This window comes from Electrophorus electricus, chromosome 16, assembly GCF_041902795.1.
Source record: "Electrophorus electricus isolate QZ-2024a chromosome 16, ASM4190279v1, whole genome shotgun sequence".
NCBI classification, from domain to species: Eukaryota; Metazoa; Chordata; class Actinopteri; order Gymnotiformes; family Gymnotidae; genus Electrophorus; species Electrophorus electricus.
In genome coordinates this window covers 8,282,501-8,309,159 of record NC_137512.1, presented here as the reverse complement: position 1 = coordinate 8,309,159, position 26,659 = coordinate 8,282,501, and the positions used below count along the sequence as shown (strand labels likewise).

General features: G+C 43.8%; 1 protein-coding gene across 12 annotated transcripts in view; it reads left to right on the top strand.

Moving 5' to 3' along the window:
• mid2 (midline 2) overlaps window positions 1-26,659 on the top strand; it is an 87,503-nt gene that overhangs the window by 39,926 nt on the left and 20,918 nt on the right. For 2 of the 12 annotated variants that reach the window (XM_035531943.2, XM_081699433.1), the window contains exons 2-7: window positions 5,123-5,204; window positions 5,603-5,774; window positions 8,303-9,056; window positions 19,867-19,932; window positions 21,308-21,403; window positions 25,387-25,494. In XM_035531943.2, coding sequence (XP_035387836.1) covers window position 5,204; window positions 5,603-5,774; window positions 8,303-9,056; window positions 19,867-19,932; window positions 21,308-21,403; window positions 25,387-25,494 — 1,197 coding nt within the window. In that variant the 5' untranslated portion in view covers window positions 5,123-5,203. Of the gene's footprint in view, window positions 1-1,908; window positions 2,070-5,122; window positions 5,205-5,487; window positions 5,775-8,262; window positions 9,057-19,866; window positions 19,933-21,307; window positions 21,404-25,386; window positions 25,495-26,659 lie in introns of those variants that run through there. The other 10 variants (XM_035531947.2, XM_035531946.2, XM_035531948.2 and 7 more) reach the window with 8 other exon arrangements.

Here is a 26,659-nt window from a genome sequence, read left to right as displayed (position 1 = left end):
ATTATCATGACTTTGTTATTTGCAATAGAATAGGCTGTTTTTCTGGTGCAATACACTTTAAAAGCTCATTAAGGTATTGTGTTGCTATAGCTCATAGGCCAGCTCTTAGAACTCCAAAATCAGGGACATCCAAACAGCAGCAAACCATAGCAGGTCATTTATTTACCAAGTTGACTGATATAATTTCAGCATCACTTAAATAATGTGTCTGTGTTGGTGTTGAGCTTTGGATTGTGGTCAAAAAGGGGCATAAGGTTTTGTTTTTTGTTTTTTTTTCTTTTACAGTTTCACACTAATTACTGAGCTCCATAATTGTTATCCACTGCAATTATGACACTCAGCATAAAATTGAACTTTTAGTTTGAATGTCATTTGTATCCACTTTTTCGTATCATACACTTATTTTGTATCAAAGCATTTTGTTTTGTGTGCAACTTGAACTTGTGGTGTCTTGAACTTGTACCAGGCTGAAAAAAATTTGGGTCTAGAAGTTTTTCGGCATGGCATACTAATAGGGTCTCATTCATACATTTTGTCCCTCACTGATCAGCTCTTTACTGCTTATTAATAAAGTACTGTTCCAGAAGCGCTAAAGTAGATCTTAAAACTTGTTCCCTTTCAGTCAGCCTCACTTTCTTTAAAAAAATTAATTAAGGGGGGGGGGGGGGCAGGTAAATGAAATCATTTACCTATAAATTGGTGGCTGAGCTTTCCAATAAATGAAATCGCCTTAATTTCAAAGCAAGATGTGGTGTAGAAATTACCTGAAACCATCTGAACAATTCTCTGCTGTGGTTGAGAATTGAATTCCCAGCTTGAAAAGAGTTGACAAAATCAAAGTCTATTTATGTTCTCTGAATACTATGGCTATGCTACCAAAACCAAGAAGGGAGTTTGATACTCTCATCATTTTGACACTCCTCCGAGATGCCATCCATTCCCCCGTACCGGCATTCCTCCAGTCCTTCTTGTGAAGCGATACCAGAACACGACAGATGGCATGAAGATAGTGAGGGAGTATCGGTAGGCTACTGTTTCCTCTTCAAATTTCTCGTCTCCTATTTTGTAAGTTGATGCTGGTTGATGGTGCGCATCAGGGCAATGAGCTAATGAGGTTACACTTAGCAACTCAGCCTTTTTCCTTTAGCTTGCTCCTCTATAAGTTGTGTTGAATATCTCCTGAGCTTTTGTGTTGTGTTTTATATCCTGGTTTTGTTCTCACCAGAGCAAAAGCACATCAATAATGGAAGTGCTTTGGGGTGAACAAGAGAGAGCTGTGCTGTGCTCATGCGCGATAAGACAGTGCTTTGGCTAAGAGCATTAGGGAAGTGACAGGACGTTTGAAGGTCTTAACTTCATTGTATTGGGCATAGGTGTGGTGGGCAAAGACATCAACAATAGGTGGACAATCAAAATGATGAAACAGAACCTCTTTTTGTTGTGTTACCATGGTGAAACCATGCTGCAATGTGATACTTGTGCGATACCTATGAAGATGTGCTGAGAGCTTAGGAAGAAGGCTTTCAAGAGGATAGCATGTCGTTTTTGACAGTTTCGGACAGTTGTAGGCCTTATTTCATATTCATTGTTTCATAAATTTCCATTTACACATCATTGAAATTCTACATACGACTATCTAATTAATCGGTAGTGTTAACTGATCTCCTTTTAGTACATGACTTCCATTATAGAGATTCAAGATTTTGTATTTGCTTGCATGTATGATAAACATCTGATATGCTTTTTTTCTTCAGTGTTCTTCCATATGAGTCTTTATACACATTTATCACACTCCTCAATATGCAAGGAGAACCTCAATGTTGAGGTGTCCCAACATCTCTTTGTCCTGTTGTCTGCCTTGCCAGAGCTAAATGTGTCCTCAGTGATCATGCGCCCATCACTTTACAGCCCTATTGTTCACGTGTGGTGGAGCAGCAGATGGGCTTTGACCTGGATCCTGCTACGTTGGACCATGAGGTTACCCAGCCCTGTTTGGGACGGATGGGCACATGCCAAAGGGCTCAGGCAGGGGAGCCTGGTGCGCTGCCTCCCATCTGACCCTAAGCAAAGTAAATCACAACCACTGGGACACATTACTGTTTATGTTCCAAGAATAGAAAATGCTTGTTGTATTAGACCAGGTCAGCGGTCTAAAGAAAGGATGTGGAAAACATCGGCTTAATTACTTTTTTTAGGTGATGGCATTAAAATAGACATTTGGACATTTTGTATGGAAATTTGCACTTGTGCTAGGTGACCTTTTGTAGTAGTATAAGCATGTTTTGACTATTTGTGCCTTTGGATTTTTTTTTCTTGCCAGTTTGGACTTTTTGCTCAGACCCAACCAAGATCAGCTCAGCTGTTGCAGTTTGGCTGGTCTTAGTGCAGTGCCTGGACTTCCACATACTCACATTAAAATGCCAGCTATAATCATCCATGTTCTCAGCTTCTCAGTTTAAAGCATCATCTTTAAAAATGAAAAGATGCTAAAAGCAGCCTCTGGTTTGGGAGATTGGCCACTCAGTGGCATGCTATCCCAGCATGCATGGTCAGAGAGTGAGCCTGAGAGAGAGCAAGCAAATAAGCAGCCTATTTAAACAATGTTTTCATCTATTAGCACCATTTAACTGTGCAGGCACCTCCCTGATGCACCTATTTGCTTCAGCCTGCTTATTAAATTAGTGACTTGTTTCCCTTCCACAAGAAGTAGCCAGTGGATGAATCCTTTAATTTGAAATCAATGCCCACAGTCTTTCGTTCTCCTCAGATGTTTGAACACATTATCTGCATGTCCACACCTGCCAAAAACATATTGCTTAATCCAGTCCATATCAGAATCACATGAAGTATATCTGTAGTGGGGAAATCTACTACAGTAGGATTTGGATACTTAGTGCTCGGGTCCAGAGATATGCACAGCCTGTTTGGCACAGCAGCAGAGTTTATCTGAGGTGAGCTCATCAGGGGAAGTGCACAGTGCCTGTCTGCAAGGCTGGAATAAGCTACATACCCCGGAGGATTACTGCTTGCTTCAAACACACCTTCTTGCTTTATTTCCCCAGTCTCCCCTGGGACCAGGCTCTGCCTGTAAATACAATCCACACCCGAAGCATGTTATGGTAATATAGGAAGAGAGTCTGCCACATGGAATTAGAGATGATTTGTGAGGCAATGAGAGACAATGATTATTGAACTTTAGGGTCCTTTTAAAAGCTTAATTTTCAGCAATTTGTTAGCCTTATTGTGCTTGAATTAAGTGATGCAGGGCCATATGTCCAGTCTGGTGTGGTATTTTTGTCACCTGTCCCCTGTGCTGGACTCTCTCTTGGTGTTTGCTGAGCTGTTGGCCTGTAGGCCCCTTACCACTCAAAGGTGATAAGCTGTAAACGGGCCTGTCTGGCACCCAGCCAAGTAACATGGCTAGGATAACCCCAAAGCTGTCACAGCATGCTTCTCAGTCACTGGTTCCTCCAACACGGGGGTGGTGAGGGCTGTAGTGATGCTCCATCAGCTGCGTGTCCGGCGCGGAGCCCAACGGGCTGCCTGGCCTCCCTGATGCCACCGCAGGAGATACAGGGAGCCAGTGACCAGCTGTAGGATGACAGGAGATTAATTGCTCTATTAGAGCTTCTAGGCTGCCAGTCGGGGTCTCACCCACATGTCCAGCCAGTGCCGCAGCCAGCCACACCCAACAACCATACCATACATTTAAATTGCGCACACACCGATTTTTGTACACTTTTTTGATATCTGCTCAAGGTGTCCTGTCCTGGCTCACACAGCATAAATTGTCATTGGGTATTAAGGTCAACTATATTTGAAAAATGTTTCCAAAGCAGTCTCCACATTTTGAATGCCATAATATTGTAACTTCTGTAGCAGGATACTGTGATTATGATTAACTGTATCAAATGCTTTGGATAAATCAATAAAGACTCCTATAGTTATTTCATTGTTGTTTCATTTCATTTTTTTTGCATTTAGCTGAACATGGGCCATAGATGTAGACTGTGTTTTTCCTGAAAGCCATGCTGTTGATGATATGGTTGTATTTATTAAGGTGACAGAAGAACTAGTTGTAGATGGTTTTTTCTTAAACTTTAGAAATGCATGGAAGACTAGATATAAGCCTATAATGTGAGAGTATTGTTGGGTCATCTGATTTATATAAGGGTATGACTTTTGCCCGTTTCAGTTCATCATGAAATATGCCAAAACGTAAGGCTTGGTTGATTAAGATGAAGTAATGGTTTTGAGAATGATGAGAGGCATGTCTTTAATAACACTGGCAGAAAATCATCCAGATGAGCAGCAGTGTTCCTTAATAGAACTGAACAAAGTTATAAATAAGTTACAAGCTGTAACTTGAAAGCATTAAGTGCCGGTGAAGGGTCTGGTAGTAACAGTGTTAGTAACAGAGTTATAGGTAGCTAAAGAGCCACAGCTTTTTTGCTAACTGCAAAGGGTCCAGCCTGAATCATTGAATTCATTAGCACTTTCACTTTGAAAAGAAATGACAAGATTGTGCATCTGAGATTGAAATTCTTTAGCATATATAGTCTGAGTACATCTAATTGAGTTCACTGATGACTTGCCATGTGGTTTTCATATTATTCTTGGCTCTTTGGAATTTCTTACCATAATACTGTTTTCTCTTTTCTGAGTGTGTGCTGTATTTTTTATTTAGAAATGAACAATATTTTCTGTACATTAACAGGTGGGATTTGTTAAATAATCTATATGAAGCTCATGCTTTTTGCTAATTGCTCTCTTCTGAGCATTGTTGATCTGGGGCTTAAAACCTTTAAGATGCTTCTGTTCAAATGGAAATTATTGATAAACGCCTTGAGTAATCATCTATCTAAATGCAGAATAGGTGCTTGGCACATTTACTTTGAATTTGAACATCATTCCATGAACAGTATGAAATGTATTCACTGAATTTGTTACTGTTACTATTATTGAAATTTCTGCCAGTAATACATATTCTAACTGTGCACATTACTGTTGGTATTAGGGAAAAGACTGGAAGATGATGAAAAATCAGCATAAAGTACACCACTGATACTGGATACCATTGTTATGTTGGTGATGATATTATCAATTAATGTTTTCGTGTTAGATGTTCTTCTAGTGGGCTGGTTTATCGAGGGCAAGGATGATGTACGTAACCGATTTGATGAAATTGGATGTCTGCTGCTGAAGTAGGTCAATACTAATATCTCCTATCATACACCCAATCTTATTTTCCTCTCTGTTTTTGCTGAAAATATTAGTAAACCAATGCGTTTACTGGTTACTCATGAAATGCACCAGTTTTCATTAATTGTGCATTTATTTTTACATTAGTTTAGTATCTTCTAGAGTTATGCCTTTCATTTGAAATACATGATTCTTATAGGCATGGTGTCTAGTAACTCTATAACCTTTGAGTTTGAATTAGTGATCATTGTTTTATAATCATTGTACAAATAGAATTCAAGGAAGAGTTGTTCTGCAAGTCATTTTACAAATGAATTGTCCCAGTTGTTTGGACAAGGCTAATTGTCATTGTTTTAGAAATGACATGTTTCTCGGTGACTCATGCATTTTGTTTTTGCAGTGGGATTGAGAACAGCAGTGGCTAAGAGAGTTCTCGTGGGGTCTACTGTACCCTTATATAAAGGCCCACAGACAGACAGTTACGAACCAAAGCAGCCCAGCCTAACAGAACACTCTACTTCTCCACCACTTCCCCCTGTGGTTCCTCTGAGAGGGCCAAAATCAGTAACCAGGTGATATCTTCATACAAAAGAGGGACCATGCTACAGCCTATGGGTTTGGCATTCTTGTCTGGTCTTAGTGCAACACCAACCTAATAGCTACTGTGAGGTACTGAGTGAAATATTGTCTGAAGTTTAGTTCAAAGTGAAATGATTAATATATGAATCACCTCCAACAGAAATTGATTCCTTTATTTATTTATTTTTAAAGAAGGATCATGGGTTTGTCAGCTAAATGAAGCATCTAATAAAACTGTGTGCAAGCCACAACTGTCATTAATTGAGCTCTCCATTGTAACCTTCTCCTGTTTTTCTTGAAATTCTTTAAAAAGTGGCATTTTTTTTTAATTATTTATTTCCTCATGACACCATCATACTCCTACTAATTTTAATAGTTGCCACCTTTCATCCAAAACATGTTTGTCTAATTAAGTACCTCCTGTAAAATTGTGACATTTACTTAAAATATTAAGGTCAGAGCTGTGCTCTGACCTTCACTTTTCATTTAATGTCTGCTCATGCAGGTCATGCACCCCTCCATGCTGTATTTGTCTGCCTTAACTGATTGTGATAATGGGGTTTTGACTAGCCAGAGATCCCAGGCAGCTGACAAGCTTCCTTTTGCAAGGACCAAAGGTAGCCAGAGAGCTAACAGAACAAGGAGCCAGGTAAAGGTTACCCAAGGGCACTGCGTCTTATCACCATGCTATCTGCTATTTATTTTTTTCCAATAATGAATTTACCTAGCGGCCTGTTGTTGCTTTATTCTAGGGCGACATGGTGGTGAGAGCAGATTAGGAAGCCCCAGAGAGTTAAGAGTTCTCAGAGAAGCCTGAGCATGTGTGCTTTCCGACAGTGGTTCAGTCTCTAGTAGCAGTAACTGACCAGATGAGGCTGGTTTCAGTCTTGGGCAGTGGAAGTTTAGAAACAGAAAAGCATGTCTAAAATTGCAAACCTGAGGTTAAGAAGTAAAATGATTTAGATTTAAAAGGCATGCAAAGATGGTGTGTTGTGATTGCATTTGGTTTTTTGGTTCTTCATGTGTCATGTACCATTCCATGTATGACACTAAAGAAGCGAAATGTTAAAAATGGTGGTGTGCTGAGGGCCAAATGAAGAAGCAGCCACATGGCTGAACAGAGACAGAGGGAGAGGTGCGATTTCCCTGCAAGAGTGAGAAATATTAATGAAATCACATTAACAGGGTTTATCAGCATTAATTCCCTTGTTAACTTTGTTTCCCTGTGTGGAAGACTGATTAAGAGGTGTCTGCATGTATGTGTTGTCTGTGGGAGATAGTGTTACTGTGCCGTAGTTAGTGTGTTTTACACTTCTCACCCATTATAATTGATTTCACAGTCCATAATAAAACACTTAACTGTGCTTCTGTGTGACGCTTCTTGTAAAACTATGACCGGTTTAAGGGTTTTCTTTTTCTTTCAAATACCCAATGTGTTGCTATGCAATGTGTGAAGTATAGTAAAATCATACAGTAACCTAAGAAACATGGTGCAGAGTGAGGAGTGGGTAAACGTGGGTGGGTACGGATTTTTCTCTCCTTTTTTACCCTTTTTACTGAGAAAGTAAAAGTTGCAAAATGTATGTTAATTCATACTGCAGTATTTTGATATAGACCTGCGCAGGTCGGTATGAGGCATAGGCATATGTATAGGACTACATGTATTAAAATGTAGCATTTGCTTATTATAGTACTGTTCAATGCATGAGCACTTGCATTTTTTCTGCATGGCATCTAATTTTGGACATGCGGCATTCCAGTGAATCACCAGATTTCAGTCTGTTTGACAAATTTGCTGCACAATCGCTTTTGCCAGAGCATGCAGCCTTAATCTCAGTCATGTCATTTAGAAGCATCTACTTATAGGTTTTGCTGTGATATCACAGATTCATAACATCATGTATGTATCATGCATTCTTTGTTGCATTTGTTATTTCAGGTCATTTCAGATCAGTAAAAAAACAGAATTCAGCAATCTACTACTTACTTGGTCTATCGAAGAGACAATGCAGAGACAAAGGCAGCTGTTTAAAAATAAATCGGCTGAAAAGGCTGTTTTTAGTTTGGGCTCAATGCAAATGTCTCTTTATTCTGCCATCACTTGCTTGACCTTTTCTCACTAAATAATACCAAATGTAATTTAATCTCTCTTCTAACTGACCGCATATTACAGTACATCTTCACATCTTCACAGTACATTTATTCTGCAAGCATATCTTTCATTTCGATATCACTAATCCAAACACCTTGTTGTTCATGGGCATACACTGACCTGTTCTCCATCATTAACCTGCCTGCTTTATATCAAAGTGATATTCCACTCCAAATTTCTATGTTGGCTATTAAGCTTCATTGTGCTAGCAAATGTGATCTGGGCTTTGAAGAAATTTGTAGTGGAATTTCACCTTTGCTGCTCCCTAGGGCTACTAGGGCAGCTGGGGGTGACTGCTTGCCACTAACCCCCGGCTATCTGCCATGCAGGTGACTGACCAGCTTCTGTGGGATTTGATGTCACCTTTAGATCGGTCCAACTGAAGATGGAAACCCTGGAGTCCGAGCTGACGTGCCCGATCTGCCTGGAGCTGTTTGAGGACCCGCTGCTGCTGCCTTGCGCCCACAGCCTGTGCTTCAACTGCGCCCACCGCATCCTGGTCTCCCACTGCTCTGGTTCCAAACCTCTCGAGTCCGTCTCCGCCTTCCAGTGCCCCACGTGCCGCCACGTCATCACACTGAGTCAGCGTGGCCTAGAAGGCCTCAAGCGCAATGTGACGCTGCAGAACATCATCGACCGCTTCCAGAAGGCCTCCGTCAGCGGGCCCAATTCGCCCAGCGAGAGCCGGCGCCCGGCCCGGCCTTACAGCGCCACGCTTGGCGGCGGGAGCTCGCGCGCCAGCCCGGCCGCCAACGGCACCGCTGGCACAGTCAGCACCAGCGGGGGCAGCGTCATGTCGGCCGAGCACCGCGTAGCCTGCCAGTTCTGCGAGCAGGAGCCCCCACGCGAAGCCATCAAAACGTGTGTGACATGCGAGGTGTCATACTGCGAGCGGTGCCTGCGCGCCACACATCCCAACAAGAAGCCGTTCACCAGCCACCGTTTGCTGGAGCCCGTGGCCGATGCACACCTCCACGGCCTGGCCTGTCTTGAGCACGACAGCGAGAAGGTGAGCATGTACTGCGCCGTAGACGACCAGCTCATCTGCGCCCTTTGCAAACTGGTGGGCCGTCACCGCGAGCACCAGGTGACCTCGCTCAGCGAGCGCTTCGACAAGCTCAAGGTGAGCGAGATGCCTTCACTACATTTCTTGCAGAGTCTTTGTGCGCTGTGGTTCTGTGGGCTGTAGTTAGGCTTTTTGATGCTTTTGGTGATTTGGTCTTTCAATTTTTCAAAAAAGTAGCAAAACTAAAAATCGCCAGCAGTTAGAGAGACCAAATCTCCATAATTTTAGTTTACATTTAAGTTTTTTGGTTACGTTTTTTTTGTTTTTCCTTTTTTTAACTGCTGCCTTTTAAGTGGTTCAGCAGTGGATGTACACCAAGCGCTGTCTCATATTAGCTGTTTTGTCTTTTTTTGTTAGCCTTCCCAAGCCTGTTTCAGTCTGAAGGATCAAAAGCCCTCAAAATACATGTTTATTCCATGCACTGTAGTTTTCCTTTGGTTTTATCTCCTGCATTTCATCCCACCAGCCCCACACTGAGCAGTGTCCTCCCTGCAGTGACATCTTACTTTGCCGTGTGTTTCAAATGCTGAAAATGAAGCCCAGTGTGTATGGGCTCAGGCCCCTGCCCACCTGCTCTGCTGAGCTACAGCCATTATCAGAGTAGATGAGTGTGCACTTCCTAAAAGCCTGGCTCTATTCAGCACTCTCTCACCACAAAGAGCCCTGCTGCTGAATTGGGACCTAAACACAGAGACCCTTTCATGGCCCTTTCTCGACCCATGCTGAATTGAAGCTGTCATGTGCACACACATGAATACAGGTACAAAATAAAATATAACCAACTGCTGATTTTAAGGTGCCTTATGTTTGGGAGGCACTGAAATAAGATTCAGCATCGACTCTTGGCAAAAAGTGGCCTTCCTGTTACAGCAGTGATCTCTGCATGACTCGAATTACGAGGACCGAGCAGGTTGAGGTGCTGGTGGAATGCACTGTGCCAGTTCCCATGGGATGGATTGGTTAATTTGAGATCTTTTGGAGAGGCAGGCTATTGAAGTCCCATCATAATCCAGTCTCATCAATATCTTGCCATTCTGGGCATGCATCATCGTTATGTTGTTGGCTGTTGCCTGCACATGTGATCTCCCTGTGATCTGCTATTCACACCAGCTGCTGGTGTCTTCCCCCTCTGGTCATTGAGGATGTAAAGGCACTCACACTAAGAATACTCATGCCATGTGAAGTGAGCAGCATTGTTTGTTACACATAGGAAAGTGGATACCTGAGAAAGTTCTGCCTCTTTTGTCCCCAGCTAACAAGGAAAGAGAAGCTGGCATGACTCACATGGCCATGATTTTATTTCTGCAAGCAGTTCTTTGTAGCCAGAAAGGAGGCAGCTAGTACTGTTTAAGTGAAACAACATTTTTTTCTTAATTATCTTGTGTGTTGAAGGTGCATGTTGAGCAGCATTGTTTTAGCAGCAGTCAGAGGAGTTTCTGTTCCAACACTGCTCTGTTCATTATCAGTTGCAAGAGGGTCCTGCACTAACATCGGCAGCTCATTTTGAAATGCACTTTAATGTATAGACTTCTTGTGCAGGAAACCTGGTGCTGAGGCTGGTTTCCCTCACCGCGGCAGCTAATCTGAATGTTCCACTGCTGCAACTTTGAACTTTGCCTGACTTTGAACTCTCGCTCCCCAACTGGGGGGGAGAGAGATGGGATGCATCCGAGCTCTGTGCTGCAGACTTTTAATTGTCTTCAGTCGTAAGCAAAGTGCAAAGTTCTTGATTGTGCATATGCTCTACGGATGTGCCTAGCAACATAGTGCATGGTCCATGCTGTGTCTCATTCTGCCCTGCAAAAAGCCGAATTGTATGAAAGCCGAGCTCAAGAGTGAGTGCCAATTGTTGCTTTTGCCATGAGGCATGCAATGCAGCCTGTAGGCAGCTTATCACAGTAGCTGGCAAGGAACTAGTGGGCAGGCACTCCAGGTTCACGCCAGATTTACGCCTGGTTCACAGAGGGTTCATGCCAGGTTTACAAATGGTCAAATGAGCCACTGTCCTTTTTAAGTCTTACCAAGCCCTTCTATCACCCTCCCCAGCACAAAATGGCACTGGACAAACAGTTTCCACTAGCTGGCCCATGGTGGACTTTCACCATCCTCCTGCTCCCGCATCCTGATGTCACTTACACGGAGGAGCACACAGATTAAAGCATGACAGCAGTGCTCTAGTGCAAGCCAGGGAATGAAGCTCATTGTGTGTGCTAGATTTTTTCCCGCCTGTGTGTCCAAATATGACATCTGAATAAAAGGGGCGATTAAAGGCTTAATTTCTATTTTGGAAGAGTTGCAAGTTGCATCAGTCTGCGCTGATTAAAGTTCCGGCGTGTTTGGCAGCCGGCCCTCTTAGTTTAAGCTCCTTAAGCAAGTCCTCAATCTTCTACCGGCAGTTTGTGCCTGGCTCAGCAGACACAGACCTTCCCATCGCCACCCAAGCCTCAGCGATCACTGGGCCAACCGGGTCACTTTCTAAACAGCGCTGTTATCGTCCTGTATCGCCTGCAAGCTCACACCAGTAGGGTTGTGTGGTGACAGGGCCTGGGTTCTCTCTCTCACAGAGAACCAGGCACAGATTTTCTTTTTTGCTGTCAAGTTGTGATTAACCCATCCTCCAGCAAAAGGTGCCTGGGGGTGGTGGCAGTGTGCCAATAGCGTGTATTGTGTTCGACTTTGCAAGTAACGAAAGATGAAGGGAAGTGGTTCATAGTGGTCCTCCTATCTGCGGCAATAATCGTGAAATAGAGGCTGTCTCTAGATAGTAGAGCTAAATGTTGATTTAAGGACAGTTTTAATAGCTTATCTGGCAATTGCCTTGGCTTTTTTGGGTGCAAACATCCTTTCTGTCTGTCTTATCGCTGGAGGCATGGTGGAATTGTGCAGTTTTGATTTGTGCAAATACTACTGGTCTTCTGACAATTCACTTTGGGGGAATAGTTGATACACAAAAATCCTTGAATTAAAAAAAAAATTAAAAAGTGTGTGTGTGTGTGTGTGTGTGTGTGTGTGTAAAAGTTGCAGAATCCATGCATATGATCCCACACATGAATAACATCTGGTGCTTGTTGTGAGTTGGAATATTGTAACAGACTATTGGGGACAAATATAAAGGCTTGTTGCTAAAGCCAACTCTTTCCCACTTTATGCAGTGAGGTGTCAGCAGGCTTTTAACGGGCGCTGGGTTCAGTTATCAGCCCTACAGCGTAGCAGTTGTTATACCGAGCAACCTACTCCAGTTTTCCAGTTCTAGAACTTTCTCAGCCATCATTTTTTAGCATGTCATGATGCTCCTGTGCTTTGTGTTAAAGTGTGAAGTGTAAGGCAATGCAAATATCACCCTTCAACAGCAAAGTGAAAGGGGCCATATCAGCAATGCCCAGGGAAGGGGATTATAAGATGTAGTGACTCTGGTTTTAAGAGATTATTTCACTCAATCTTGCTCTTCTTTGAAATGGGATTTGTGTATTAGTTCTTCTTGGAAAGTCTCACACATGCACTCATGTTCTGCCATCTCTTCACTGGCCATTTTCTAATACCGTATGCTGAAATTCAGAAAGTTGTAAGTTGTTTGCATTACCTAATTCTGAAGGTGTGTTGGCTTCTGTTATTTTGGTCTGTTTTGAAATTATCCCTAGCTGGACAGTTCTTCTAAGATTGTCTCATTATTGGGGTGGGTTTAGTTCACTCATTTTCACCTGAAGTTGTCCTGTAGTTTTTCTGTAATGGTGCTACATGTTACAAACAAATATTCAAAATCATTGTATATCTGGGTGTCTGCAAGATATTTTGACCCTTTGGTGCAAAGACTCACTGCCCTGGGTGACGCACACTTCACTCACATATCAAGTGCATACTTGAGTTTCTCCACTTAATGCTGTAATGTTAGAGGGCAGTCCCAAACTTGTGGAGAACTTTTAGCTCAATATACACACTGGTTATCCAGGACCTCACTGTCCAGATGTCCAAGTTCACTCTCCTCTTGGCCAGGTTGGATGAGGCAGGGACCATGAGTCAGGCCACATGTCTGCGGCATGCCCGAGACCTCTGGCCACTCCTCTTGGCTTTTTCAGTAATCCCAGCTTTCCTCCCACTCTTCCTTGTGGGGTGCTCACAGCCCAAGCCAAAGCCCTTGGCTCTTTCTACCCTGCAGGCCTTATCTCTGCCCCTGCCTGTGAGCTGTGGAAGAAGACAGAGGGCCAGGATCTTATCACACCACCTCGGAGGTCAGCATCAGGGATAAGCCTTTCCTTCATGAGCGAATTGACAGGCAACACTTTGGCCCACGTGCATGAACTCATGTAAACATTCCTTGCATTCTAAAGCATTTTCTACTTTTCTACCGGCTTGTGTCTTTCAAGTAAAAAAAAAAAAAGAAGAGAAATCTAATTTGTACCAAAAAAGGCTGACTTTAACTATAAAACCTTGTATACACATTCTCTATAAGTAAGGTCCTGATTTAATGCATAGTCTTCCATGGCATTTTTGCTTTGAAAAGTTCTGGGGACAAGAATGCGGAACAGGTGTTGCATTCAATTCTGTTGCCCCTCAAATTTGTGTTCCATTTAAGAAATCAAGTCCTCGGGCACACACATTCACTAAAAAAATCAGCAGGGACTAAAAAGAGGAGGTTTATGACATTTTTTTGCATTGAACTATACAAGAAGTATCGGCATTACGGTTTAAAATATATCTGTAATGATTGTTTTCTATTTATTTTGATTAAAAAATAAAAATGTTATTTCATTATTTCTCTAGGCTTTTTCACAGTGCAATGTGCAATAACAGCCATGTCATAGTTTAGAGGCATGGACTGACCAAATACACTATTCCACATGATCCTAGTGCTATTTTCACAGCCTGTTTAGACTGGTATCTGGAGCAAACTGTTACATAAAATTTCCAGAGTACACTTTGGAAAAGTGGTGGGGACATGTCCCCAGTGTCCCCAATGTCCCCAGTGTAAATTAGACCTACACAGTCAACCATAATTCATTCCATGCTGAAGAGCACCCAGAAATCACACTGAGCAGAGATGTATTATATATGAATGAGCACGGTGTCATAGTGAAGGTCCTTCTCCTCCCCAACACATTAATTGACCCGAATTAACCCCCCTCCCACACACACACACACACACACACACACACACACACACACACTTCTTTAAGGGCCTACTTTTAAATGAGCGCATGTGTGCACGTGCAGCTAAAATTGTCGGCACGTAGCCTCTGATCCGTGCTGCAGCCTGGTGACAGACAGAGCGCCTGTGACTCTTGGGAGCTGCCAGGCTGCCACAGTGCAGACAGTGAGTAGGAACGCCCAGCCCTACTGAGGCCCGCACTTCTTATCTCCTCCACTAACATTATGCCCTCTGCCATACACACTAATTACTGTGGGAGATTAGGATCCGCAGGAGGTTTTAAAAAATACATAGTTTGCACTGTCAACATAATTACACATCCTGCATCACAATGTGCTCGCACAAAAAAAAAGATCTCCAGTGTTGTGCATTGCAGAAGTCACTGCGTTTAGCTTCACTGGCAAAAGTTGAAACACATGAACAATTCCTCTCTCTCGCCAATATACGTTTGGTGAAACCAAGCTCGTCTACCCATGTTGGGCCCATTGGCTTTTGAAACAGCACACCGTTCATTTCTCTTTCAAAAAAATCCCACAGTTCTGATAGAACTTCATAAATATCTCTGTATTAGTTTCTTATCCAAATGTTTGGTGGAAGGAAGAATAAATTATTATTATTATTATTATTAATTAATTTTTTTTTTTTAGTGTAGCCAACTAAAAATGACTTGGGGGCGGGGCGGAGGGTGCTCCTTTGCCCGCCGCTGCCAGATTCCACGTGGCCTTGTTGTGCGTCTCAAATGGCTGCCTCTGTCTCCTGTGGTTCAAGAACTAGGCCACATCTCTACTATGAACTCCCAGAGAAAGAGAGCCTTGCTGCCAGCATGCTATTTTATCCCCTCCTTCAAAACATATTTATGCATAGCGTGCCAGCGAGACATTGCGTATCTTGGGAAGGCGGTCGGCGGTGAAGAGGCTACACGCTAGTTATGAGTCTTATCTTAAAGGCCAGAGACCAGAAGCTGCTTGCCTGGAAAAACACATAGCCTGGCTTCAGTTCTGAAGGAGAGCAAGGTTAAAGCGTTGCGGTGAATTATAGTCTAAGGAAATGCCAACGTATCCGCTGGCATTTTTTACCAACTCCCTGAAGCAGCTCCAGTAGTCACAGGCTGCTGTAATGCTGCCATCACTTGGAGGGGCCTCATCTTCACTTTGAACCTTTTCAGACAGTGGAGGGATGAACAGGGCTTCGAGGACTCGTGATGACGGGCTGACTCACCCGTCATCCTCGCTGAGACATCCAGTGGTGAATCTGAGCATGTCATGCCATGTCTCTCTCTGCAGGCATGAGCTCCTCAATTGGCTGAAGGTCTCACGCTGAGTGTTCCATTAATTAAGCCTGGCTTATGCTGGATTGCTGGATTTGAGGGTTAATAATGTAACCTTATGAAGGAAACATTTTGGGAGGCCTGTGCAGCATTAATAAGAGTACATGTGCCGTGCCTGCCACACACTTTAGAACTCTGCAGAAAATATTCTTGTTTCAGTGCAGAAGGCTTGATTAGTCGTATTACTAAAAAGGCATTTTGTATGTTTTATCTGAAATGTCGATTAGGTCATGAGCAGATGTGCAGTCAGCTGAGACACTATGACCTGCCTGGCCTGACCTGTTTAACCTTTTTTTTTTTTTTAGAACTTTTAATAATGTCAAACCTGCCTTCCTCATCTGTAGTGGGGGAGAGATGGGGGGGAAGTACATTTATGAAGGTTCTGCAGAAAAGACATTAATCTCTGATTTCATGTGGGGATAGGGCCATCACAAAAGGCCAAGTTTTATATGGCTTGTATAACTGCTGTAGGTAATATCTGACATGTAATCCAATTCGGAGGACCCAAGGGGTGTTGTGATTTATGAAGAGAAAAAAGAACTAAAACAGCAGACTCCCTTTCTATTGACTTCAGTGAGATCTAAATTCCATCACTTCAGCAATTCATTCTGTTTTCATACTATGCTCGATCAAGTGGTTTACTGCAGTCTCTCACTCAGTGGAGTGCCTCGTCTACTAAAACAACAAATTGTAAAAAGTCCAGTTATAATCACATTTTCTCCTGAATGGCGCCCACTTTTTTGCACACAGACGCCGTAACTTGTGCTGTCAGCAGAGCTATGTGAACAAAATCATTGGTCTCACCCTCTCCTTCCACCCATTCTCTCACCTTCAGTTCGCACTACTGCCTTATTGAGATTTTGGCAAGAGCAGGCCCAGCATTCCTGGGCGGTGACATAAGCTAAGCATCTGTGTTCTGCCCACAGGCTGAGTCCCAGGCCGAATCTCTGTGTTTGTGCTTCAGGCCCGCTGTCATTCATCTCAATGTTTCTCAAACATCTGCACATCTGAGAACAAACCGGCATCTGGGAGAATAAGTTGTCAGAGTTACTGGTGACCCTGCCTCACTAGGGAGCAGCTAATCACCTTGTCATTCAAATCTGGGAAAATTCTGCAGCGGCTAATTGTGTTACACAAAATAATATGTAAAGCCATTTCCCAGACAAGCAATGTAAGTCACTCTAGATATTCCGTGCTTGTCCCAACTGGTGCCATTGAACTTCCTGACATGAGCTGATGCTCATTTCCACCAATTCATTTTCAGAATAAATTATTTTCTGTGCTATTTAACTAAATGATCCTGGCTTCATCGTCTTGTGACAAAGCAGGGTTGGATTCCTTTTTCACAGCTTGCAAAAGAGACAACTGGACTTGTTTCAAGGTGAACTTGCCAGTTTAAAAGCCACAATGGTACAAAAATATAATCAAACAAAAATAGCAACAATGACAAAGATACAGTCATAAATAAACAGGGCATTGTTATTTATTTTATTTATTTGCTTTTTTTAGTCTCCTGCACCACTGCATCTTTAGTGTTGTCCTTTTGGTTCATATAAAAACCTTTGTCTTTCTCTGTGTCTCATGTGTTTTGCAACTGTTTGCTCATGCTTTGTGATGGCCATTAGCAAACCTACATGTGCAGGGCACTTACACCCCTCTCCCCCAAACAAATGCCAGCCCTGCAGGCTAAGTCAGAATGAGTCAGGAGATAACAGCCTCATTAGAAGGCATTCCAACCCACCTGAAGCCTTTGGAGATGTCTCCATTTAAAAGCATCACCAGCATAGGTTAATGGAAGGATTGGCAGAGACACATAAATGCACAGCAACTCTACAGCAGATGTTGGGAACATTTTGTGATGGATAATGACTGTGGTCTCAGAATTGAGGTCATGTATATAATGGAGCAGTATTCTTAGGAAAATTTGTTGGGCAGTTCCTTCTTCACTTAATGTCTTTTATGGCTGTAATTAGCATGAGCGAATTTTTCTCCCTTGAGTTGCTTCTCCGGAAACATGCACTCTCTAAACGTGTGTGGGTGTGGGTGTGGGTGTGGGTGTGTGTGTGTGTGTGTGTGGTGGGGTGTGTGTGTGTGTGTGTGTGTGTGTGTGTGTGAGAGAGAGAGACAGGGATGGAAAGGAAGAGAGACTTGTCTGTTGTCTTTGTCTCCGGTTACTTCACACTTGTCTCTTTAACCATGAAGTTGTTCATGCTGGATGGTGAGATGGTTCTTTGCATGTTTGTTTTTATGCCGCTTACCTAGAGAGTATTAGCGTAGATGAAAAATGCCTTCCCTCTCGGTCATATCTTTCCATAAAAACTGAAGAGGCACAGCAGAGTATAGATGATTTATCATGATGTACTTGGAATCTGAAACCAGAATGTCAAATTGATATGATATAGAGGGCAGAGGAAAAAGCCAACCATGTTAAGAACTTAATGCAGCTACCTGGACCAAACTTAAATAAGGCTTATGCAGGCAGGACTAAATTAATCTTTCTATTTAATTAGGAGCTAAGCCTGGCACGAAACAGTAGCAGCTTCTCATAAGAGCCAGTGCATAAGTGTGTAAATTAATGTAAAGATTAAATTAGTGCATTAGTGTGTCCATGTCCAAGAGACAGTGTAGTATAAAATGGTTCTCTGAGAAGCCTTTCCCAGCAGACTCCGGTTCCTTACACATCAATGCCCTAAAAGGTCTTTCATTAACACAGCACGGAAAGTGCTGCTGTTTGCTGCTTCTTCCTCTTTCTCACGCTGTCCTTCACAAATCAAGAGAGGTGGTCCAGAAATAATTAAACACAGCCGCTTTGAAGTGCACACTCCCTCGCTCCAGGACCCGGCTCTATTCCATGATTTGTGTTGCTGCTCTGATGCCAGAACCAGTAGGGCCAAAGCTCCTACCTGCAAAGACAAACCACCGACCCCAGAACCACGAGTGTCACTGCAGCAAACCGTCAGAGCTGAGCTGGACTCCGTCAGAGCTGAGCTTTGTTGTATCCAGGGCAGTCCTGCCTCTTTCCCTACAATCGTGCTAATGGGTGTTTTGGGTTTTATAGACAGTTAACACTCAGAGTTCACAGGGCTGTTGTGATTAAGGCAGGTGTGAGGTCTCCTGGAGAGGCCTATGCCAAAGTAAGAACTTGCAGGTCTGTGTCTGGAGATCAGCCAAAACTTCTCTCCAAGGCACGACAACTAGGAGACTGGGAGCGTGTACAATGATGTCACATCGGAATGACATAATGCAGGGTAATGGGAGGGGTGATGGACTGTGACAACAACGTTATTCTGCACAGAGGGCTCACTTGCTGCAGCCTCTCGACACAAGGCCTGATTCACTCACACTCTTGTGTGTGTGTGTGTGTGTGTGTGTGTGTGTGTGTGTGTGTGTGTGTGTGTGTCAGTCTGTCTGTCTGTGTGTCTCTCTCTCTCTCTCCTGTCCTTTGTTCAACCTCACACTCCCTTTCCTCCCCTCTTTCTGCCTCTCTCACTTCTGCCACTGTGTAGGTTCCTTACATGCTGAAGTCCCAAAACATCATCATCATCTTCCCTCACCTTCACCCTCCCTTCCACCCTTTCTTGTGTCCTAGCTCTCCCGTCTGTCTCCACATCCCTCAGTGAGCTTTTCTGCTCTTGCATGTCGCAGGCCAAGACTTTGAAGTCTGGTAACTACTTTAATGAGCGCATTTCTGACAGGCTCTGCCTGCACTACTGCAGACCTAGCACACCAAAGGCACTGCAGTGCCCCTTCGCTCCAGAGAACTCTTTCTCTCTCTCTCCCATTTTCTACCTTTATTCTCACTTTACGTATGCCCTTTTATCTTTGTCCCTCTATCACTTTCTCACTCACTCTTTCTTCCACAGTCTTACTCTGTGTCTTTCTCTGGCTCTCCCCTTCTGCCCTATCTGCATGGTGCCACTACAACTGGACTCCTGTCTTTCTAGCTCCTGCCTTTCTGGCAGCCTGTGTCCGCCACCCCCGGGGAGGTGCTGCCTGGGTTTGATGTATAAATCATCCCCTTCTCATTCCCTCTTTAATTAATGACCTCCATCTGTCCTCGACGAACTATTTCACATTTAAACATGCCGTCAAGTCAAATGAATGTGTCTGCTCGCTAGCCTGACACAACCACTCCACCATCAGTGTGTGTGCCCTGTGTGGGCAGCCTGCCACAGAGCCGCCATCGCCGTCATCGCCCAGGTGCCTCGCGCAGCTGGGCCGGCGAGGGAGGCAGAGAGGCAGAGTCAGCAAGCGCCAGAGAGGCAGCAGAGCAGGGTGGACCAGCCCCAAGCAGCTCCTACCCTAGTAAGAGTGTGTCTGTATGTGTGTGTCTGTGTGTGTGTGTGTGTGTGTGTGTGTGTGTGTGTGTGTGTGCATGAGTGCGTGTATGTCCATAGGCTTTTCAAGTGAGCCCTGGCAGAGTATCTGAAGCTGTAATGGAGGCGTCAAAGACGAGCGCCGCGGTGAGTCATGGCCTGCCATTGCCCTTCTCTGTGCCCGGGCCGTGGGCGGGACCCTGCAGAGGGGGAGGGCAGGCGGACAGGGCCCACTTCATCCCGTGTGCATGACCAGCTGACAGCTATGAGACAGGAGTACAGTGGTGCTTTTTGTGTGCTAACTCTGTGGTTGTGGCTGTCCTGATTGCCTTGTGTGTTGCACCAGCTGCCACTATGTCGCACTCCGGCTCATTTGGTGTTGTCCACCCATGCCAAGTTGCTGGCTGCCTCCTCTGGAAAGTGTGTGTGTGTGTGTGTGTGTGTGTGTGTGTGTGTGTGTGTGTGTGTGTGTGTGTGTGTGTGTGTGTGTGTGTGTGTGTGTGTGTGTGTGTGTGTGTGTGTGTGTGTGTGTGTGTGTGTGTGTGTGTGTGTGTGTGTGTGTGTGTGTGTGTCCTCTCTCTCTCTCTCTCATATCTCATATATGACTCCAGTTAGATGTGCACGTAGCCAAGCAGAGACAATTCTCTTATTTGGACTGACAAATCCCTTGTGGGTTGGGGTTTTTTGTTTTGTTTGTTTGTTTGTTGGGGGGCGGGGGGGGGGGGGGTTAAGCATGCACAACTCTAGCAATTCTCACTTTCCAGGGCAAGGACATCCCACTGTCACTGAGGTTCCATAAGCCCATGCTGAGTTCTCTTTCTCTTCAATAGAAATTAGTCATTGATGACGGAGTGTGGGCCTTTCCTGCAAATGCTTTACAGTCTGCCAGTTGGCTCAGAAATTTCCAAATGGACAGCTTCTGGCAAACCTTTTATTTTAGTGAGGATTTCTAATAGCACGCTCTTCTAAGTGCAGGCTTGGTCTGCTGAAGTCGGCCCGCCTACCTGTCCTCCTCTGTGGGAATGTCTTTGTCTGCTTCCCATAACTTGTGATTACTGTTTGTCAGGTGGAACTAATTTGCTGGTTTTTGCTTGTTTTGAACTCATACTGTTTGTATCTCTCTCAGGAATTCACAGTAACATTGCTCCACACCAAGTATACAATAACACATAACTCAGCAAGGTGTTATTTTTAGTCTTAGCTGTAACTTAAAGCAGCTGACTACAGACATGGTGATTTATATCCATTCAGGTTGTTGCAGAATTGTTTCTGTTCTCTTCAACATAAGGCGCAAAGTACAATTTTCTGTTGTAGATGAAAATATTTTATTCCATGCAAGTCAAAACAAAATTTCTAGTCTCACCTACAATCTAGAAAGACTACAAAAATCATGGTATCAGCCAAGTTTAACAAACCCATTTCAAAATCCCTTTACAATAATAGAACATGATGTCAAGCAGTTTTGGGGAGATGGCTGCATTCTCTTGCCAATATCAGTGCCATGTCTTTCTTCTTCCAACAGCAAACCCTAGAGAATAACCTGACCAATCTGGTGAAGAGAAACAGCGAGCTGGAGAACCAGATGGCCAAACTCATCCAGATCTGCCAGCAGGTAGAGGTGAGTTCACCCAAATGCAGAGTCCAGCATTACTCATCATCTGGGTCTGAGTACATCACAGACACCTTTCTCTGTGGGTTCTATCGTCTTTAATGACAGTTCAGCATTTCCATTTGTGATTAAATATGCTGTTGTATTTAAGCCTCATTTTGTGTGCTTATTTTAAACTAATTTTCTGAGCTTGACTTCTTTTGTAGTGTGATTATTCTCTCATTCTCCTTAAATATATTGAAAAGTACTGGAGTAATAGGATCAGGATGTAGCATGCCAGAGAGGATAGCTGGAGATGATGGTGTTTTCAGATGATTATCATCACAGTAGGGCCCTATTTCTGTGCCTTTTTATTGATGATCTTTGACCCTCCGTTAGGAATGTGGTCATCACAGATGGTGTGTGCTGCACCAGAGGTCTTTAGCTGTCTGAACAGTGATTACAGTGTGTCCCTTACGTAAGACAGTCACATTTTGCTTGGGTATTGTCAACATGTTTGAATGTTTTGGGGTTTTTTGTGCCTGTTTATTCTATGTTTTGAAAAATTGTTACACATACTGGAGGGGTAAAAAACCTTGCAAACCTTGCAAAAGACTATGAACATATGAAACCCTATATTGTTGTGCAGTGTGAAAGCCATATTAAAAAAAGGTCTGAATGGTAAAAATATTGTGCAGAAGTTTGCCTCTGTTTCATAGCCAGTCACATGAGTGTTATTACTCACAGGTATTAAATAGGTTGTTTTGTCTCTTTTTTTTGTCTCCCATTGTACAAATAGAGTTTTGTGTGCAGTGTATGTATTTGCTTCATTGATGCATTGCATTTGATGCATTGAAAACTTATCAGCTAATTCCCATCTGACAATGAAATATGATTGTTCTTTGTGATTTAAGTTTTGTTGCCTATTTATTCCACATCACATAAACAACCTATTGGTTTTTGCATGGACAAGTGCAGTTGAAAAAAAACATTTTATTGGTGTGCTTTCTTTCTAATATCATCATGGACCCACTAATAGTGAATACAGATGAATGTAGTCTAGCGCATTAGATTTCCTTAATGTCATGCTACTCCCTCTGCCTTTCATTCAAAAGGCTTTAGAGGCCTGACAACCCGTGAGGTTATTTGGAGCACATAAAACATCATAGAGGCCAGTGCATCTTAAAATGATCCAGGAGGAGTGTTTCGAAAGCAGCAGCGTGGGGACGTGCCGGAGGGCAGCCACTCTCAAGACCACATTAATACAATACTGTTTAATGTCTACTGGGTGACTTGTGTAGTTATAGGAAACAAATCTAAGGCATTTTGCTGACACTTTTGTCCAAAGTGACTTATGACTGAATACAACTTGACCAATTGAGGGTTAAAGGCATTGCTCAGGACTCAACAATGGTAACTTGGCAGTGGTGGGGCTTGAACTGGCAACCTTCTGATTACTAGTTGAGTACCTTTACCACTGAGCTACCACTGCTCCTAAATTAAAATCTGTGAATTGTTTTCCAAATTTTAATCAGGTACTCTATTCAGGGTGTCAGTGAGAACAACTTGCCAGAAAACCCTAGAAAAATAGTTTTTCTTTTGCAGGCACATCCACGTTTGTCCTACTTATTTCAAGGGTGTAGTTAATTATTGAAGATTGAATGAGGCATAGTCCAAACTAATAGAGGTTATGGATAATATATGCTGGAGGTTTTCGGGGACTAAGTATAGTTGTTTGTTTGTCCTCCAGAGCCATCTGGGAGAAACTGACTTTTGCACATCAGAGCAAAGCAGGGATCTACACGTCAGGGATGCATGAGAGATATATGAATTTCACAGCTTTAGCCAAGATTGCACTCTGACAGATATGAAGAGGCATGAAGATATGAAGACTTTATGACTGTGTAGTCTTCTTCCATCCCTAGTTCTATTAAAACCAATAAAAGTGATTGCAAGTTTTTCCAATTCCAGTTAATTGTGTTGAGTTTTTACAATTTGTCTTCGTGTGTGTGGTAGTTTGTGTCATGGAAGAGGCTTTTAAATTAGATTCATTAGAGGTTTGCCCCAACCACAAAATAATGAGATAATGAGTCATAATGAGAGATTTAAGCTGTGCATCTCTAAATCATGAGAGAAACTATTGAAAGGTTTATGATGTCATGTGACATCATGTCACCACATCATGACACCAAAGTACACTTTATGGTCTGTCAGCAGGGCTCCTCATGACATTCTCAGTGCGATGACTTCTCTTTACTAGAATAAAGAAAATAAGCTCAACGGATGCTAAAGCATGAGGTTTGGAGTCTCTGGAATCAGATATCTTCCCCCCCCCCCCCCCCCCAGCAAAAGCATGTCCATAGGGCTCAGAGGAGGCCTTAACCAAACTGTCAGCATGCACGAAAGCCCTGTTTTAAGCAGTGTAAAAAATGGGCCATGTCCGTCTTTGTCACACACACACACACACGCGCACGCGTGCACACTCTCTCACTCTCTGGCATCTGCACACCACATGCCCTGCGTTAGGCTGCAGTGGCGTCAGGCTTCGGCTCCCCGCACCTGCAGCTCAGCAGATTAAGTGTGGTGCAGAGTCTCGCTGAGTTGAGGAGTCGGGCTTTGATGAGCCAGGCCATTAACTGAGCACGCTGCAATCAGCTCAGGCTGCAAGGGCTTCCCTTCTCTCAGGCCAGTATCTGAACGCATGCAAGCAGGGGCTCGTGCTCATTCTGGTTTTAGGGTAATGTCAGTAACAGTGATGTTGGAATATAATTCAAAACAGCAACATTATTACCCTAAAGCCCTGAAGACATTGATGTATTCCTTAGTTAATACTCAGAGAGAGCAGTAGGAATTTTTCAGACAGGAGACTGTGTTAATCTGGGACGCATGCTGACCCAGCCATGAGATAAATCTCTCCAAAAGTGTCCCTTCCAAAACATTAATCAGGTGCCTGGTAGCAGGAGTGTGGAGATGGCAGTGCCACAAATTAGAGGTGTCAGCATGAATCTGCATGACAGGGGAGGCACACCCATGCCTGGCCCTGACTGTGCCACAGCCTCCACAGAGTCCTTAAAATGTATCCTGAGGACCCACTGATTTCTTCGGTTCCAGGGAGAAAGAGGGCTTTGTCAGAGAATGCAAATGCATGAGCGGTGGGAAGACATCTGAAAATATCACCGTTTATTTCATCCTTATCGCTGCGTCATCATTTGAAGGCCTGACTCGGTAGAAAAGTTTGTCACTCAGGACAAATCCTCAAAGCTGCTGTGCTCAGGCAAGCCTGTGCCTTTGGACTGTTATCTTTTTCAACTGTCACCTTTTCTTAATAGGATTGAAGCTAGATGGAATTAATGTGTGTGTGTGTGTGTGTGTGCGCATGTGTGTGCGTGCGTGCGCATGTGTGTGCGTGCGTGTGCACGCATTTGTGTTTGTTAGAGTGTGATTAACACAGCTCAAGTGGATCTAACATGAGTAATGAGCTTTGGCTAAAGATGAGGGGGGAAAAGGGTCGAGGGTATGACTTGAGTCTTTGATAGAGAGTCACAGCATCCTGTAATTACAGGGGATGTCACTTAAATGGAGAATCCCACAGTGATGACCAGACAATAATTATACAGTATTAGTGTCTTAACAATGATCCACAGACCTACTTGTATTTGTGGACACAATTGGGTGGTTACTTCTTATAACGTATTGTGTTCTTTATTGCGTATTTTGCGTGGTGGTTTTTTCATGTTGTGATGTCCAGAGGAGGATAGGCTCCCATTAAAGTCTTGGTTCTTCTTAAGGTTTCTTCCTTGTGCTCTTGGTGAGCTTTTCCTTGGTACTGTTGTCTTTGTCTTACTCACTGGGATCTTGGACTTGGACATCTGTGAAAATGCTTTGTGCCAATGGTGGTTGTGATAAAAAAAAAAAAAACCTCAACTCTCCTTGAAATCAAATTGAGTTTGGGTTTGCAAAGCGCGTAGACCTGAACTTCTCCAGCAGCAGCTTATCTGTGGTCTTCCCTGCAGGTAAATACGGCCATGCACGAGGCCAAGCTGGTGGAGGAGTGTGATGAACTGGTGGAGATTATCCGCCAGCGGAAGCAGATCATTGCCGTCAAGATCAAGGAGTCCAAGGTAGCACAGCCTACACCATGTCCCTGAGTTTGCAGTCCAGGGATACAAGCTGAATGGTTGACCTGGCCACGGGTCACGGGTGCTTCATCTGAATGCCTTTCCAGCACATCACCGTACATCTGAAATGACTTGCCATATCTATCTGTCTATCTGTCTTTTTCTGTCTTTCTTTCTTTCTTTGGTATACTTTGTATTCCCAAACTGAAAATGGCTCGTTGAGCACCTGCAAAAAAAGGATGGTTACAAAACTAGGTGGGAGGGGTGGGGGTGAGCACAGTAGGCTTGTCAGAAGAGTTCAGTTTCATCTTTGACTTCAAAGCCCCAGCTGAACGCATTCCCCTGCAGCCTGTCAGACCGTGGGGCCTGCATGGAGCCAACAGTTCCAAGCACGCTCTCAAACCCTTCATCACCAGCTGTGTGACAGCGCAGGTGATGCCGCTGTGCCTGCCGCTTGATTACAGTCTGACACCAGAAACCAATGAGCCAATGAGCCACATGACAAAATAAACGGGTGGGCCATGGCTGGGGCTGGGGGTGTGGGTGGGGTGTTGGGTGACACGTACCTCTAGAGGGAGCGGAAAGCACCTTTGTGCCTGCTTTGGGACAGCCAGGATAGATGGGCAACTTTTATGTTGGTTTGGAATATGTAATCATACACTGCCTTTGGAGCAGATCTCAAGCTGGGGACATAGAGGTGGAGTGTGGAAGGGCATGGTTTGAAGGGGGGGGGGGCGTATTAGGGGAGAGATGGAGGCAAAAGCAAGGTTAATCTCCATCAATACAAATGGAAACAAGAAAGCCAGAGTTCTCGTTCCCTCTTCGTTAACAGCAGTCCCATTTAAGATGTGTCTAGTTGACACCATAGGGCAATACCTCACAACAAAGCTTTTATGGGAGTCAAAGCAAACTCCTGTCCTGATAAGAAAGCTGGACAAAGCCAGACATACAATTTCGCTAAATCCATTTGCAAGTGCACATGACTCGAGCTCTCTTCCACAGTCTGACAGCACACACAGCCGCTTTTTCTGAGTTGGGAGCGGCAGAGCAGGCTGAGCTAGTGGCCACTGTTTCTGGAGACATGATGCGTACAGAAAGCCCCATCAGATGTGTTAATCCCCAACACTGGCCGGTGCAGGCGTCTAGTGAGACTCATTCGCACGCCGGA